Here is a 17247-nt window from a genome sequence, read left to right as displayed (position 1 = left end):
TATTTTGTCATTTTGTTCTTGTATTTTCTTCCAAAATTCTTCTAGGGTTTTTTCTGTTTTCTTTGCTCTCTCAATCCTCTGAAGATACCTAAAGATAATACTTTTGAATTCCTTATCAGAGAGTTGCAATGCTGCTTCTTCCTCAGGGATGTGTTCTGGGCCTGTATCCTGTTCCCTTGTTTCTACCACTTTATTCTGCTTTCTTTGTGTGGACTGTGATGGTCTGTTGTCTCTGAGACATAGTGGCACTGTTGTATTTAAATCTCTGTTAACTGTTTGTGAAATGCAGCCAGGGGTGATTCAGGCTCTTCTTGGTGATTTTTTATCATTGGCCTGTTGGTGGAGAAGGAGGTAGTGGCTCTCGCTCAGTAAGTGAAGTCTCAGGAGGTGTGGGTGTAGTTGTGTCTTATGGGGACTATTGCTGTCTCCCACTCAGTTATACAAAAATTACAATTAATTAATGATCAAAAAACTAAAAGCTCATGGACAAAATTCACACCATGTAATCACACAGGAACAGTAACCTAAAAAAAGAAAAAAGAGAAAAAGAAGAAAAAACAAGAAAGCCTCCAATATCTGGGGATAGGGCACTAAGAGAAAAAAGGTAGAGAAGGAGAATAATGAAGAAAAAAATGGGAAAAATGCAAAAAGTAAAACAAGTAATGAGGTTAAATATGATAAAAAAGGGGGAAAACTTAAATTAAAAAAACACTTTTTTTTCAACCAGGAACAGGGACCTGGGAGGGGAAGAGTAAAGAATAATAGTAAAAAGGATAAAAGTATTAATAATAATAGTATTTTTAAAACCAAGAAATATAAGCAAACTAAACACCAGAAAAAAGAAAGAGAAAAAGAAAAAAATTAAAATTAAAAAAGAAAAAAAAAAAAAGGTCGGTGGAGGACAGGGCAGGGCACCCTGGCTCCGTCTGAATACACAGACTCGGATGGAGTTCCTGCGGGCCCAGAAGGTGGATGGGAGTGGGGGATGGCCGCACCTCTGTTCACCAAGCTGGTGTGGGGTATAAGAGTAAAAAGAGGAATGTCACACCTTTTCAGTCCTGCAGGTCTGGAGTGTCCTTGGGGTTGCGAGCAAGCAGAACGTGTTCTTAAGCCCCTGGAATCTGGGAGGGCACTGTCTCTTTAAATATCCAAAATGGACAAGCCGCTTGTGAAGATTAAAAATGGCAGCACCCTCCAGACAAGGAATAGTCCACAGCTCAGTCCGTGTTTCTCTTTACCTTCTCCATTTATTCCCCAGCCGCCAGAGCAGTCCTCCATGCCATCCCTGGCTAGCAGGGCTGATTTTTAGGTTAATTCTCAGGTCCTTCCAGCACTCAGGAATCTCCAAGCTATCTGTGCCTTCAGGATCGCTCAGGATCGCTGCCAGACCGCAGCTCCATATGTCTCCTTTTTTTGGTATTTTCATGCAAATTCTTCTGCTAGTTGGGGTTTAGTCCACTTCTGTATCCTTCCCTTCAAGGCTCAGGGGTCCAGGATTATCTTCTGTATCTGTGTTAATTGGTTTCCCTTTTCTTTGTTGAAGAGAGTCTGTACAGTCTTTCTGCCTAGTCCGCCATCTAACTGGAACCTATCACTTAAATTTTTTTACCCATAGAATCCTTCAATATTGTAACCAGTGGTTTGAATTAACTCTTCATTTTTTTCATTTTGAGAAAGGCTGGTGGTGTTCCTTCCTTTTGGTTTTCTAACTCTGGGTCTTTGCCCATTTCATTGTAATACTTATCTTCTCCAGCTGCACTTTCAAATCCTGTGTTCAGCTCTTTTCCTTCATTCATTTATTCCACTGTCATCTGTCTTCACTAAGTTAACAGACATACTTTAACTCTCAAGCTTCAAGGTCTTGGCCACATCTGAACTGAGTCCAGAGACTTTAAAAATAATAAGCTGAAATTATCTGAAATTGAACCTGTAACACCACGTAGAAAATGAGGATTGTTAATTCTCTCTTTTCTGAAGACAATGATTGGCCTTTTATTGTTGCTGTATGCTTTAGAGTTGATGCCAACTCATAGTAACTCTATGGCACAGAGACCATACAGTGCAATGTTGAAGCACTCAGCTGTTAATCAAAGGTTGGCAGTTCAACCTGCTAGTCATTCTATGGGAGAAATGACCTTGTGTTCTACTCCTGTAAAGATTTCAGCCATCTGAATCAACAGCACATAACAGCGAGTAAGCAATCATCCTTACAGTTGCCAGTAGATATATTGTATGTGATAGCTAAGGTTGTATGTCAGCTTGGCTAGGTCATGATCTTAAGTTATTTAGTAGTTATGATATAGTTATCCCCATGATGAGATCTGTAATATACCTTCATGATAAGATCTGCTATGAGCAGTCAATTAGTTGAAAAGGAGTTTTATCAGGGGTGTGGACTACTTCTGCTAAATATGGAAAAACTTTGGAAAAGGCTTTCTGCTAGATCTAGATCCTACATCTCGCTCATCATCATGTCTGGTTTCTAGACCTGAAACAGCAGCCTGCCACAATGCCTTTGAGCCAACAATCTGCCATTTTACCTGCTCACCTTGGAGTTGCCAGCCTCTGAAGCAAGCAGCCTGCTGTACTACCTGCTGATCTTGGGTTCATCAGCCCCTGCAGCTGCATGAGTCAGAAAAAGCCTCCAGCTTGACCTCTGACCCACAGATTGGGATTTACTAGCCCCTAGTAGCATAGTGCCTAAGGCACCTGACTGCTAATCAGAAGGCTGGTGGATCAAACCCACCAGCCTCTCCTCGGAAGGAAGGTTGGGCAATCTACTTCCGTAGTGATACTGCCTTGGAAACCCAAGAAGGGGTCTCTATGAGTTGTGTCCGACTCGATGGCACATAACAACAACAACAACATAACTGCATGACCATTTCCTTGAGAAAAATTTCTCTCTCCATGCCCCTCCACCACCCTAACCTATCTATAAGCTTCACTGGTTTTACATTTCTAAAAAGAAGCCAGCATAGCACACTGTTCTTCCTAAACTTTCTGGATGGTGCATGGAGCCTCAACTGTGAAAAATACAGGATTTACTATTAATAACTGAGTAAAACCAACCTCACTAAAAATGAAGGGCCTGTATGTAATTCCTGTTATTTTTCATTTGGATATAAGAACTCAAAGATAAAATTCTTTTGATCAACTAATAAAAAAATTATATCACTAGCACAAATGGAGATGTTATTGTGATACTAGAATCTTCTACTTGGAACAGTATGTGCAATAGTTAGAAAGCTGGAAGTAAAAATCTCCTTAAATGTCCAGGATATGAAATAAGTCTAATTTTGCAGAATTGCCATATTCCTTTTTCACCTTGGGCAGAAAAAACTAAGTATGTGCCTGCATTTAGCAACTGATATCTGTGAATGGCTGTATCCTGTCTACAATGCTTATGTATTACTAGAAATCATTACGTGTAATCATACCTTGTTGTTGCTTTGTTGTTGTTGTTGTTATGTGCCGTCGAGTCGGACCCAACTCCTAGCAACCCCTCCTTGGGTTTCCGAGGCAGTAGCACTATGGAAGTAGGTTGCCCAATCTTGCTTCCAAGGAGTGGCTGGTGGGTTTGAACCACCAGCTGTCTGGTTAGCAGGCAAGTGTCTTAGCCACCATGCTACCAGAACTCCTTTAAAATGATGCTGTTGCTTTAGGTGCCATCAATTCAGCTCCAACTCCTAGCAATCTTATGTACAACAGAACAAAACACAGTCTGGTCCTTCCTCCATCATCCTGACAATTTTTGCTAAACTTGAGCCCATGGTTGCAACCACTGTGTCAATCAACCTCATTAAGGTTCTTCCCCTTTTCCCCTGACCTTCTACTTTACCAAGCCATGACATCCTTCTCTAGGTACTGATGCCTTTTGACAATATGACCAAAGTAGGTGAAATGAAATCTGGCCATTATGTATTTTAAAGAGCATTCCAGCTGCACTTCTTCCAGGACAGATCTGTTCATTCTTCTGGCATCCATGGTATTTTCAGTGTTCTTTGCCACCACTGCAGTTCAAAGGCATCAATCCTTCTTCAGTCTTCCTTATTCACATGTGTATGAGGCAAATGAAAATACTATGGTTCTGTTAGGTGCACCTTAGTCTTCAAAGTGACATTCTTGCTGTTTAACCCTTTAAAGAGATCTTTTGCAGAAGATTTGCCCAGTGCAATACATCATCTGATTTCTCGACTGCTGCTTCCATGTGTGTTGTTGACTGTGGATCAAAGTAAAATGAAATCTTTGACAACTTCAATTTTTTCTCTATTTATTATGATGCTGCTTATTGGTACAGTTGTGAGGATTTCTATTTTAGGTTGAGGTGTAACCCATACTGAAGACTTCAGTCTTTGAACTTCATTAGTAAGTGCTTTAGGTCATTTTCACTTTCAGTAAGCAAGTTGTGTCATCTTCATATCACAGGTTGTTCAATGAGTCTTCTTCTAATCTTGATGCTGCATTCTTCATATAGTCCAGCTTGAGGTTATTTGCTCAGCATGCTGTCGTTGTTGTTATGTGCCATTGAGTTAGACCCGACTCACAGCAACCCCTCCTTGGGTTTCCGAGGCGATGTCACTACAGAAGTAGTGGCTGGTGGGTTTGAACCACCAGCACTCTGGTTAGAAGTCAAATGCCTTAGGCACTATGTTACCAGCATAGGGAGTGAATAAGTAAGGTGAAAGGATACAATCCTGACGATGCATACCATTCCTGATTTAAAACCATGCAGTATCCCCCTGGGTTCTGCTTGAATGACAGCCTCTTGGTCTATGTACAGGCTCCCCATGAGAACTAGTGTTCTGGAGTTCCCATTCTTCACAATGTTATCCATAATTTGTTATAATTCACATAGCCAAATGCATCTGCAGAGTTAACAAAAAACAGGAAAACATCTTTCTAGTATTTTTTGCTTTCAGCTAAGATCCATCTGACATGAGCAATGATATCCCTCGTTCCACATCCTCTTCTGAATCCAACTTGAATATTTGGAAGTTTCCTGTCAATAAACTGCTGCAACTGTTTTTCGAATTATTTTCACTAAAATTTTACCTGGGTGTAACATCAATGATACCATTCAATAATTTCCACATTTTGTTAGGTCACCTATCATACTGTAGGCTATAGTAAGTCTTTCACCCTTGTAAAGCAATGCTACTTTGTTTCTGAGTGAAACTTGGAGCCACTAACCATTGCAGAGTATAATGATATTCTGTGTTTGAGTGCCATTTGCTGCTTTAATGAAGAAGGTATAATAACTTGTAAAGGCACCTATTTCATTTGTAGAACCCCTGCTAACCTACGGTTGCCAAGTGACTGGTCTGATTCTTGCTATGTAAGAATTTATCACCCCCACCTGCATCATCGCTCAAATCTTTATAGTAGACAGGTTTATAACACCTATGACAGTCCTAAAACAACAGTTTAGGGGAATAACATTGCCATTGTATGATCTATTACAGAGATATGGAACTGAAAATAATAACATAATTGTGCCTCTAAATCTACTCACTACTGAGCTTGATGAATCTTAGGGTTTTAGATATCAACTTAGTCACAAAAAAGAAGGTAGATGCCCTTAATGTCAAGAAATGCTGCACCCATATGCCTAATGAATAAGAACTTCTTCATGATCTGTGAAGTCAGGTCCAAGAAATCAGCAGGCTGTACAAAACTGAGAAGTGGGCTATATGAATCTTGTCTATTCATGAGACAAAATTGTCTATTCTAAAATGAGAGAATTTAGGGGTAAAAAAAAAAAAAAACTGTACACAGTATTATAATGATAATGTAAGTAAGAATTCTTATGTTATAGTAAAGCTCATGAAGTGTTTAAAAACTATAGCCTTAAGAAATGTATCACTGTTTAAGATGGTGTAATAGGCAGAGAAGCTATGTAGAACTTCCTCAACAAAGAAAAGAGAAACTAATTAACACAGATACAGACAATAATCCTGGAGCCCTGAACTTTGAAAGGAAGAATACAGCAGTGGATTGAACAACAACTAGGAGAAGAACCTGAATGAAAACTGTGAGTAAGGAGACAAAGGGAGCTGTGGACTTTCAGCTGTCCTGAGGGCATAGACAGCCTGAATATTTCCAAGTGATGTAAGGACCTGCGAATTAACCTAAAAAGTGGCCCTGCTCACCAAGGGTTGTATGGACAGGTACCTGACAACTGAAAAGGGAAGCAGCAAAAAAAGAGACAAACTGAGCTGTGGACTTTCGGCTGTCTGGATCAACTCACTGCCATCGAGTCGGATTCAACTCATAATGACCCCTACTTGAGTTTCCAAGGTGGTATCACTATGGAAGTAGATTGCCCAACCTTACTTCCGAGGAGTGGCTGCTGAGTTCGAACTGCCAGGCTTCTGGTTAGCAGTCAAATGCTTTAGGCACTACACCACCAGAGCTCAGCTGTCTGGAGGGTGCAGCAATTCTGAATGTTTACCAGTGGCAGGTAGGCACAGCCATTTTGAATGTGTACAAGTGGTGGTTGGGCGCATCCATTCTGAATGTTTATAAGCTGAGGCCATTTTGCATATTTAAAGTGACAGTATTCTCATTCAGATTCCAGAAATCTAAGAATAGGCTTTGCTTGCCAAAGACAACACAGGCATACAGGAGGCTGACAACTGGAAAGGGGACAGGTGGTCAGTGCATAAGTGCTGCCAACTAGTGAACAGAGGAGCACAGTACCCTGCTTACACAGATACATCTGAAGAAAACTAAAATCTTAGGCAAATCACTCCAACATACAATCACCAATTAAATATAAACATAAACACATCACAATGTCTCAGAGACAACAGATCATCCCAGTTCCCACACAGAAGTAAGAGAAAGCAGTAGTAACAAGGGATCAGGATACAGACCCAGAACACATCCCTGAGAAAAAAGCAGCCTCAGAACTCCCTGATAAGGAATTCAAAAGAGTTACATTAAGATACCTTCAACTAACTGAGAGACAGATCAAGGAAAACACAGACAAAATTAAGGGAAAAACAGAGAAAACCCTAGAACAATATCAGAAGACAATACAAGGACAAAATGACAAAATAAATGAAAAATTAGAAATGATACAAAATCTACAGATAGAAATCCAGAAGACTAATACTAAATTCTCAAAAACAGATAACACATTGAATAGGCAAAGAAGCAGAACTGAATCAATGGAAGATAGAATTAGTGAGATTCAAGACAAATACTTCAATACTTCTTTGGAAAGGGATCAAGCAGAAAATAGATCAAAACAAGATGAAGAAACCCTAAAGTTCATGTGGGATACCATCAAAAGGAAAACCTATATGTAATCAGAATTTCAGAACAGGAAGACACAAATAAAAACACAGAAAAAATTGTTGAAGATTTATTGGAAAAGAATTTCCCTGATATGATAAAAGACAGGACTATATCCATTCGAAAAGTCCAAAGAACCCCAAACAGGATAGACCCCAAAAGAAAATCACCAAGACATATCCTCAAACTCACCAAAACCAAAGACAAAGAAAGAATCCTAAAAGCAGCCCAGAATAAATGAAAAGTTACTTATGAAGGGCAACCAATGAGACTAAACTCTGATTTCTCAGCAAGAAATTATGCAGGCTGGAAGGCAATGGGATAGTATATATAAAACTACGAATGAAAAAAATTTCCAACCAAGAACTATGTACCCAGCAAAACTGCCCTCAAATATGATGATGCAATTAGGACATTTCCAGCAGAAATTGAAGGAATTTGTTAAAACTCCACCAACCATACAAGAGATGTTAGACAAAGAACCAACAATAGCAAACAACAACTGACCATTAACAGACATGATGACATAACCCAGAAACCAACCCAGTTATGGAAGTATCCAAAGTAAATAAGCCTCCAAGATTGTAAACAGGGAACCAGAGACATCAATTGGCAAAGGAAGACAACTACAAACCAAAAAGAGGGAAAAATACTGCATAGTTACAGAACTTCTTAATCATGAGGAAGTCAAGATAATTGCAAGATAGAATGGACTGCTCTAAACTTAGGAAGAAAATTATAAATCACAGGGTAACCTCAAAGAAAAATGATAACATTAAAATAAGAAAAGGACAAGCACAAATATTTAGCAAATACTAAAACAACAGCAACGAAGGAAGCGATAACATAATCCATAAACAAAAGGAGGTCAGGACAGAAAAATATATGGAACAAAGAAATTAGTAACACCACGAAAAAACACCTAACAAAATGACAGCAACAAATTCATACTTGTTGATATTTACACTGAAAGTCAATGGATTAAATGTACCACTTAAGAGACAAAGAGCTGCAGAGTGGATAAGAAAATATAACCCATCAATATGCTGTCTACAAGAGGCACACCTTAGAGAGAAAGACACAAATAGACTAATAATCAAAGGTTGGAAAAAGACATATCAAGTAAATGGGAACCATGAAAGAGCAGGAGTGGCAATCTTAATTCTGATAAAACTGACTTTAAGGACAAAAACTGCCATAAGAGACAAGTATGGGCATTATATAATGATTAAAGGATCGACTGAAGAAAGACATAACCATAACAAATATCTATGCACCCAACGAAAGAGCCCCAAAATACATAAATCAGACTTTAACAGGATTGAAAAGACAAACAGATGACTCCACAGTCATAGCAGGAGACTAACACACCACTTTCAATGAAAGATAGAACTGGAAAGAAACTCAACAAAGACGCAGAAGAAATAAACAATACACTCCACCAACTTGACCTTATAGACATCTACAAAGCACTTCACCCAACAACAGAATAATATACATTCTTTTTCAGTGCACATGGAACATTCTCCATGATAGACCATATCTTATGTTTATCATCATAAAGCAAGGCTTAATAAATTTAAAAACATTGAAATACCGCACAGCATCTTCTCACATCACAATACTATAAAATTAGAAAACAACAATAGGAAGATCAACAGAAAAAGAGCAAACACATGGAAACTGAACAACACATTTCTTAAGAATGACTGGGTAACAGAAGAAATAAAAAATGAAATAAAAAAATTCCTTGAATCAAACAAGAACGAAAACACAACATACCAAAATCTTTGGGACACAGCAAAAGCAGTGATCAGAGGCCAATTTATAGCAATAAATGCATCAAAAAAGAAGAAAGAAGCAAAATCAATACTTTAAACCAGTATCTCCAACAATTAGAAGAATAGCAAGAAAAGCCTACAGTCACCAGAAGAAAGGAAACAATAAAGATTTGAGCAGAAATAAATGAACCAGAAAACAGAAAGACAAATGAAAAAATCAACAAGACTAGAAGCTGGTTTTGTGAAAAGATTAATAAAATTGACGAACCACTGGCCAATTTAACAAAGGAAAAGAGGGAGAGAATACAAATAACATGAATAAGAAGTGAAACAGGTGACATCACAACAGATCAACAGAAATTAAAAGGAAAAAATCAGGATACTATGAAAAACTACAGTCAACAAATTTGAAAATCTAGAAGAAATGGATAGATTTCTAGAAATATACTACTTATCTAAACTAACAGAGACTGAGGTGAAAATTTTTAAAAGACGCATCACAAAAGAAGAAACTGACCAGGTCTTAAAGAAAATTACCAACAAATAACAGCAGTATACTGCATCATTAAAACTGCGTTTGCAAATATTATCTATGACAAAGAAGTCTTATGAGACACATTTCCAAGACTGCTGCCATGTCCTACACAAGTAATCTTTAAACTTCAAATTTTGAGTGTCTTACTAATATATGCTCCTAATACCAAAAAAAAAAGAAAGAAACCAACAAAGCTCAATGCCATTGAGTCAATTCTGACTCACAGCGAACCCCAAGGGGTTTCCGAGGCTGTAAATCTTTTCAGAAGTAGATTGCCCCTTCTTCCTTCCGTAGAGTGGCTGCCAGGTTTTAACAGCTGACCTTCAGGTTAGCAGCCAAACACCTTATCTACTGTGCCATCAGGGCTCCTTTATGCTCCTAATACACACAAAAAAGCAAACTCACTCCTGTTGAGTCGGGTAGTAATAGTTAAATCCACATGCTCTGTGTGCTGAGAATAATTATTCAATGCATTTTCAGGATATGACAATTCCTTCTTCCACAACATAGAAAAGTAACAAAACTTTTCACTAGACACATTTTACTATTATTTTACTATATATTTACTAGATATATTACTTACAGAAGAGTTTAATAGTGATCACTTAAACTAGTAAAGGCCACACTAAACAAAATATAAAATAATTTGAATCTCAGTTGGTGACACTGTGTTAATGGTTTGATACAGACTTCTTATAAATCCTGTCAAATTAAAATTCAATTTAACTCAATATTAAGAATTTGTTATATGCCTATATTACAATACTACAGGGAAAATCAAGTTGATAATCCATTACACATATATATAAAAGACTGTAGAATGATGTTTCCTAACATTTTCCTATTAAATAGAATTATTACTATATTTATATTAGTATAATAAATTGATATGTTGATGATGAATACAATGAAAACTTATTACGTGTTACACATTACATACACTATCACTTTTAATTTTCATAACAACCTTATAATATTAAATATATTTATAATCCCCATTGTTTATACATATGGAAAATGAGACCCAGAAAGATTTAAAAATTTTACAGTTAATAACCCAAGAGACAGAGGAATGATTCACACCTGAAAAGTAAATAGGAAGGGGAAGTATTATATCAGAATGGACAGTGATCCCCATGTAGTCTGAAAAAGGCACCTCATCCATCCAAGGTTCTGACAAACTCTCCTCCAAAAGGAAGGGCATTTCCTCATTTAAAACATCACACCTTACAGTTATATTTTAATTGTAAAGTAAAAAAGCATACCTGAGGTGAGAGAAACCTTTCAATGCGCTTGGCTATAAAACTTTTCTCCAGTATGGAGTTGACTGATGGTCTATCCCTAGGATTTCTTTTAAATAACTGAGAGAGCAAACTGCGGAGATCATAGGAATAATGCAAAGAGACAGGTGGAAAAGATCCAGATATTATCTTCAGTACCAGGTTTTTCATATTGCCAGCTTCAAACTAAAATCCAGAAAATAAATGAATGTATATGAAACATACATGAATTGAAACTGGTAACATCAGCAATGAGAACTAGTTCTTTTCTTACCGATACAGAAGAGAAATACAATTTTCTTCCAAATATTTTAATCAACATATGTTGTCTACAGCAAAGTCTGCTTGATTATCTATAAACATATTCCAAAGAGAATATCTGTCTTCCTAAACTAAAATGCCTCTGGTATAATAACTAAAATAAGAAGTTATCTATAGAACTAAAAGTATTTTGGGGAAAATACAATACATAAAAGTAGTAATTCTCTAAATTACTTTCCTCTTTAAGGCTATACATTATTATTATTATGTGGTATTATGTAGTGTGTGTTATGCTATGTAATCAGCAATGTCAAAAATATTCTAATATAATCCACATCTGCCAGAATGCATATTTTAGGATAAAATACAACATAAACTCTAACTAAAATCTAAAGGAAACCCAGGTGGTAAAGTTTAAAATCTAAAAATTTCATTTTGAAAGAAAGCAAAACTAAGTTTTTGATTCTTCCACTAAAAACAGTTCAATGTTATATACTACATTAACAAAAGCAAAACATGCTATAAACTCTATCAATTCTAACAGTGATTTTTTAAATCATGAGTTCTGTTCAATGGTTAGCACTTCCTAGAACATTTGAAATACTTAATTCCAGTTCATAAAAATCTGTATATACTTCAATCTTCTAGAAATATTTAAGCATCTAAAGAGGAATTTTAAAAGGAGAAAAAAATTATTTCCTTATTCTTTCACTCTAGTGAATTTTCATTTATCTCTCAACTGACAAGGTCTTATAAATACAGAGTGGTGAATTGTACCATTTAACATGTCCATTTAAGAGTAAACAATTTCAAAACACAGACGCAATGGTGACAAAACAACATAGGTCAAAACATAAAAATATATTTATTTATTTATTTATTTATTTATATATGTATACACACACACACACACATAATGTATGTAGTTTTAGACTTAAAATGCTGAAATGACTGCATGTGACAGAAAACCTGATCAATTCCTTCAAAGATATTTCTAAGAACCTCCATCCCATACCATTTTGGCAGTCTGTTTTTTTTCCTTATGAAAGAAAAATAGACTCTAAAGCAATATAGTAGAAAAGTATACAACTATGAAAAAGCATAACAAGAAAAAAATATTTCCCTAAATAGTATCAAGCAATAAAACAGACTACAAAACTGTTTATATAGTATAATCAAACTTTTGTGGACAGAGAAACACTTATTTTATAAATAAACCTAAATAAAGCCTAGAAGGAAACACTCATTTGGGTGAAAGAAGTGCTTATGACTTTTATTCACTTCTTCATATTTTTATTTGTTTCCTAAAACTTTCTGTAATGAAAATATTGTTTAACCAATGGGGAGACAAATTTTTAAAGCAATATTTAGACTCAACTTACTGAGAACAGAAATTCTCATGATGGCACATAACAACCTCAAAATAGAGGAGCTCTGGTTGGGGTAGTGCCTAAGGCACTTGACTGCTAACCAGACAGCTGGCAGGTCAAACCTCAAAATAGCTACGAAAGTGAAAATTTTAATTTCTCTGAATTAAAAGAGTATTTAAAATGATAAAATTCCTCACTGAGTATGCTGAAAAAATGACTTAAATAAGTCCAAAATCAAATAATTCAGATGTTTTCACAGAATTTGTCAAAAATGAATGAATAAAATTTGCTAAATTTTAATGAAGGAGCTCTGGTAGCATAGTGCCTAAGGCACTTGACTGCTAACCAGAAGGCTAGCAGTTCAAACCCACCAGCCACTCCTTGGAAGGAAGGTTGGGCAATCCTACTTCTGTAGTGATACTGCCTCAGAAACCCAAGGAGGGGTCGCTATGAGTTGGGGCCGACTCGATGGCAAATAACAACAACAACAACAAATTTTAATGAATAAAATTTGTTAGCATTTGACTGCTAACCAGAAGGCTGGCAGTTCAAACCCACCAGCCACTCCTTGGAAGGAAGGTTGGGCAATCTACTTCTGCAGAGATACCACCTCAGAAACCTAAGGAAGGGTTGCTGTAAGTCAGATCTAACACAACGGCAGTGGTTTTTTAAACTAAAACATTAAATTCATAGTAAATGAATTCAACATCAAGGTAGCAAAATCTAAATTTGCCTTTTGAAATAATTTTATGGAAAAAATATGAAATATGTATTAGAATAACAAGCATAACATATCCATATGTAATGTGTATATATGCTACTAAAAACAAAAAAACTCACTGCTGTGGAGTCAGTTCTGATTCATAGCCACCCCTCCTGCGGTTTCCAAGGCAGTATCACTACAGAAGTAGATTGCCCAACCTTCCTTGCAAGAAGTGGCTGGTGGGTTTGAACCTCCAGCCTTCTCGTTAGCACTCAAATGCCTTAGGCTCTACACCACCAGATCTCCTACAGGAAAACCATTTTAAATTTAGGCTTTAGAAAAGAGATGAGAAATTTAAAAACTGACTTACAAGAATTAAAGTACTAGAGAGTTGTATAAAAGATGACATATAATTAAATATAATAAAAATACTACAAATATTTTTCAATTTAAGTAGTTTTCTAATACTTCAGAAACTTTTACTTACTGCATGTTTAAGTGTGCACATCTCATAAAGGACACACCCCAGAGCCCAAATGTCACTAGATAAGAGAAAAATGAGAAAATTCCTAAGTACCAGAATCTGCTTTAAAAATTTTTTTCATGTAAAAGTAATAAAAGTAGGATGAAAATGCTTTAGGAAAATATGTGTTATATAAAATATTTCCTTTAAAACTCAAAATCTCAACCATAATCAAGTAACAAGAGCAGCTGTTCCAGATTAGAAAAATAATGGTTGGCCAGGCAATTATTTTAAAGTTTCATGAAAGAGATTCAAGTTTTAAAAGAACAAAGTCAATAAATTTTATGCATATTTTATTCAGTTATTTTTATTTAGCAGAAGTCAAACTGCTTTATTTAATTTTTATAATGCCATATATTAAAAGAGTCAGATTAGAAAAATATGCTGTAAATGACCATAAAGAAAATATTAATTTACTAAGATTGGTATTATAAAACTTGTGAAGTAACTGAAATATTTTGCAAGAGTATATATATTAATTTATTTTATTCTACTTTAAAAACTTATTTACACTATCTTCTTCACAGTCTCTCCTCTTCCTTTTATTTTAAAATAAATACTTTTGTAATCAGAAAAAATAAAACCTTTTCTCAAAATAGAAAAAAAAATGTAACTCATTAAAGTAAAAAAAAAAACAAACAACCTCACTGCTACTGAGTCAATTATAACTCACAGTGACCCCCACTGGGTTTCTAAGGCAGTAGTAAATCTTTATAGAAGTAGATTGCCTCATCTTCCTTCTATGGAGCAGCTGGTAGGTTTGAACTGCACCACCAGAGCTCCTTCATCAGGGTTCAGCACCTTAGAAATGAAAAGAAACCAAAAACTACCACTCTTGAAAATTGAACTCATTAAAAAAACTAAAATCTATTCTTGAAATCATGAGGTTCCCTCTCCCTAAACTCTCACAAAAATCTACAAATATAAAATTTTAACCCCAAAAATATAATTTTAAAGTTAAACAAGAAAAAAACCAAATATAATTAAGATGGTCAGTAACTTGCACATGTTACAAACTACATACTACTTTAAAAAAGAGAGAGAGAAACAAAAAACATTAAATGTATGACCCTATTAACAAAACACTTTAAAGTCTGGCATTTGGGGTGAAAACTTTTTTTTTTTAAACAGTATAATCAATGATGCTCAACCATTATACTTTTAAAAACACTTTATACCCCAAAATAAATTTTATACAAAATTTTCCAAAGGATGATTAAATCTGTTTCTTTTTTTTCTATTTCTAATTTAAATATTGAAACTGATATCATTAAAGTTGATTCACCCACAAGAGACACGAAAATATCACTAAAATGTAAAACTATTTTAGCTCAACAGAAATGCTGCTATCCTTTAGAATATTCACTAATAATCAATCCCAATCAATCCCATGAACTACACTGATTTTTTTCACCATAATGTAAAATAGTTAAAAGACTACATTGCTAGAATGATATTCTCAGCCTATGCTGCTCTGGTTTGAAATACATCTCTCATCCCTTACCCTCAAAAAAAAAAAAAAAAAAAAGAAGAAGAAGAAGAAGAGGTAGCAATCATGAATATATATATATGCACGATTGGCAGCTACCCTTTTTTTCTTTTAGCTTACATGAGAGTCTTCAAAATTAAGACCAATTTTTCTTGGTTGGGAGTTTTCAACTAAGGTGAGATAAAGCAAAATTGGTATTCAATGCCAAGATTCACCTTATTACTCACATATTACAATCTGTTAGCTGAAGCACTGTTTAGTGATAAGGAATATAGAAATAAGGGTCAACAGCTATTTGGATACTGAGTCCACCACTTATTGGCTGAAGGACTTCAAGGAAGTTAACTCTACCTCTTTCTACAGATGTCTTACTTATAAGGAGATAAGAAGTAATTGATACCTATATCTCACAAGGTTATTCTGACAATTAAAAGAATTAATGCAAAGAGAACCTGGAATAAAGTAAGTGAACAACAAATACTCGCTTTTGTAACTCACTAGGAAGTGACTATTACAAAAGAAAAGCTAAAGAAAGTGCTTTTATTTTCCAATGGTGACAAAAGAAGTAACAATTCTTTCCATGGCTCCTTCAGCAAAATACTGAAATAGCTTCTTTATAGTTCCCCTCACATACAAAAATACATAGATATATACACAGTTACATGTGTGTAGTACATTTACATATAAATTTACACACATAAATATTACAGCATATAAATATTACATGTATATATTTATTTTTATACAATAATGTACATGTATATGTGATTGATGCTACAATACTATTCTGAAGGTTAATAAACACAGTACAAGAGAGCAAGATTTGAAGGTAAATACATCCTATAACAAATATCATTTTAAATACCTTTTATTATTGTAAGGTTTATTTTCACATATTTCAGGTGACAAGTAGTATGGGGTCCCTATGCAAGTACGAGCCAGCTCTACAGTACTAGAATAAAAAGAGAATTATTGTAGAAGTTTCAGATTCTGAAGAGAGATTATAAATCATCAGATACATATCATTATGAATTAAAATTTAACTGAAGATATTATATCTACAAAGCTTATAAATTAATATATTACCTATTAAGAACTCTAGCAATTCCAAAATCACCAAGTTGTACAGTCCCATCTTTGGTTAAAAATATGTTCTGTAAAAGAACAAAAAGGAAGTTATGGTACAGTCTAGATTTGAGTTTTAAGTCAGTAACTTTTTCATAAAAATTAATCCAGTTCAAAAGATATCCACAAAAATAATCAATTTAAATCCCTATCACATAGTTTCAAAACTCATACATAAAAATTAACTAAAAATGGACTATACCTCAATGTAGGAATTAAAACTATAAAGCTTCTAGAAGAAAATATAGATGTAAATCTTTATGCTCTTAAATTAGGCAAGGTTCTTAGATACGTCACAAGATCTTAAGTGACAAAAGCAAGAAAACTGGATTTCATTAAACTTTTACAAAACAAGGATACCATCAAGAAAATGAATGAAAATAAATAAATAAATAAATAAGAAAAACCCAAAGAACAGGAGAAAATATTTGCAAATTATGTATCTGACAAGGGATTTATATCCAGATAAAGAACTCTTCTAACTCACCAATAACTCGGCATTTTTAATTAGTCCAATTTAAAAACAGGCAAAGGCACACATTCCACTTACATGAAATGTTCAGAATATGAAAATTCAAAAGACAAAAAGTGTAATTGTGGTTGCCAGGGTTGGGGGGTGGGGTGGTGGGAAAGGGGAGTGACCACTATTGGATACAGGGTTTCTTTTTGGAATCATGAAAATGTTCTACAATTAAATAGCAGTGATGGTTTCACAACTCTACGGATATACTAAAAAATCACTAAATTGTACATTTTAAATGAGTGAATGTTATGGTATGTAAAATATATCTACATGTAACTTCTAAAAACATGAAACTACCATCTAGATGCAACGATGGGTCTCTCCTCATCCAGAGCAAAGAAGAATGAAGAAAACCAAA

At 35.0% G+C, this 17247-nt stretch overlaps 1 protein-coding gene across 1 annotated transcript in view; it reads right to left on the bottom strand.

Moving 5' to 3' along the window:
• The window catches only part of LOC103209129 (serine/threonine-protein kinase Nek1-like), a gene marked incomplete at its 3' end in the record, with an annotated part of 135627 nt that overhangs the window by 83391 nt on the left and 34989 nt on the right, over positions 1-17247 (bottom strand). The window contains exons 5-8 of the mRNA XM_007954908.1: positions 16328-16395; positions 16107-16193; positions 13717-13771; positions 10881-11081 (exon numbers count right to left, since the gene is read on the bottom strand). Coding sequence (XP_007953099.1) covers positions 10881-11081; positions 13717-13771; positions 16107-16193; positions 16328-16395 — 411 coding nt within the window. The remainder of the gene's footprint in view (positions 1-10880; positions 11082-13716; positions 13772-16106; positions 16194-16327; positions 16396-17247) is intronic.

Source organism: Orycteropus afer, unplaced genomic scaffold (assembly GCF_000298275.1).
Source record: "Orycteropus afer afer isolate SDZICR_OR568_19922 unplaced genomic scaffold, OryAfe1.0 scaffold00477, whole genome shotgun sequence".
Taxonomy (NCBI): domain Eukaryota; kingdom Metazoa; phylum Chordata; class Mammalia; order Tubulidentata; family Orycteropodidae; genus Orycteropus; species Orycteropus afer.
The sequence above is the reverse complement of the archived record's forward strand: the minus strand, read 5'-3'. Positions and strand labels throughout refer to the sequence as shown.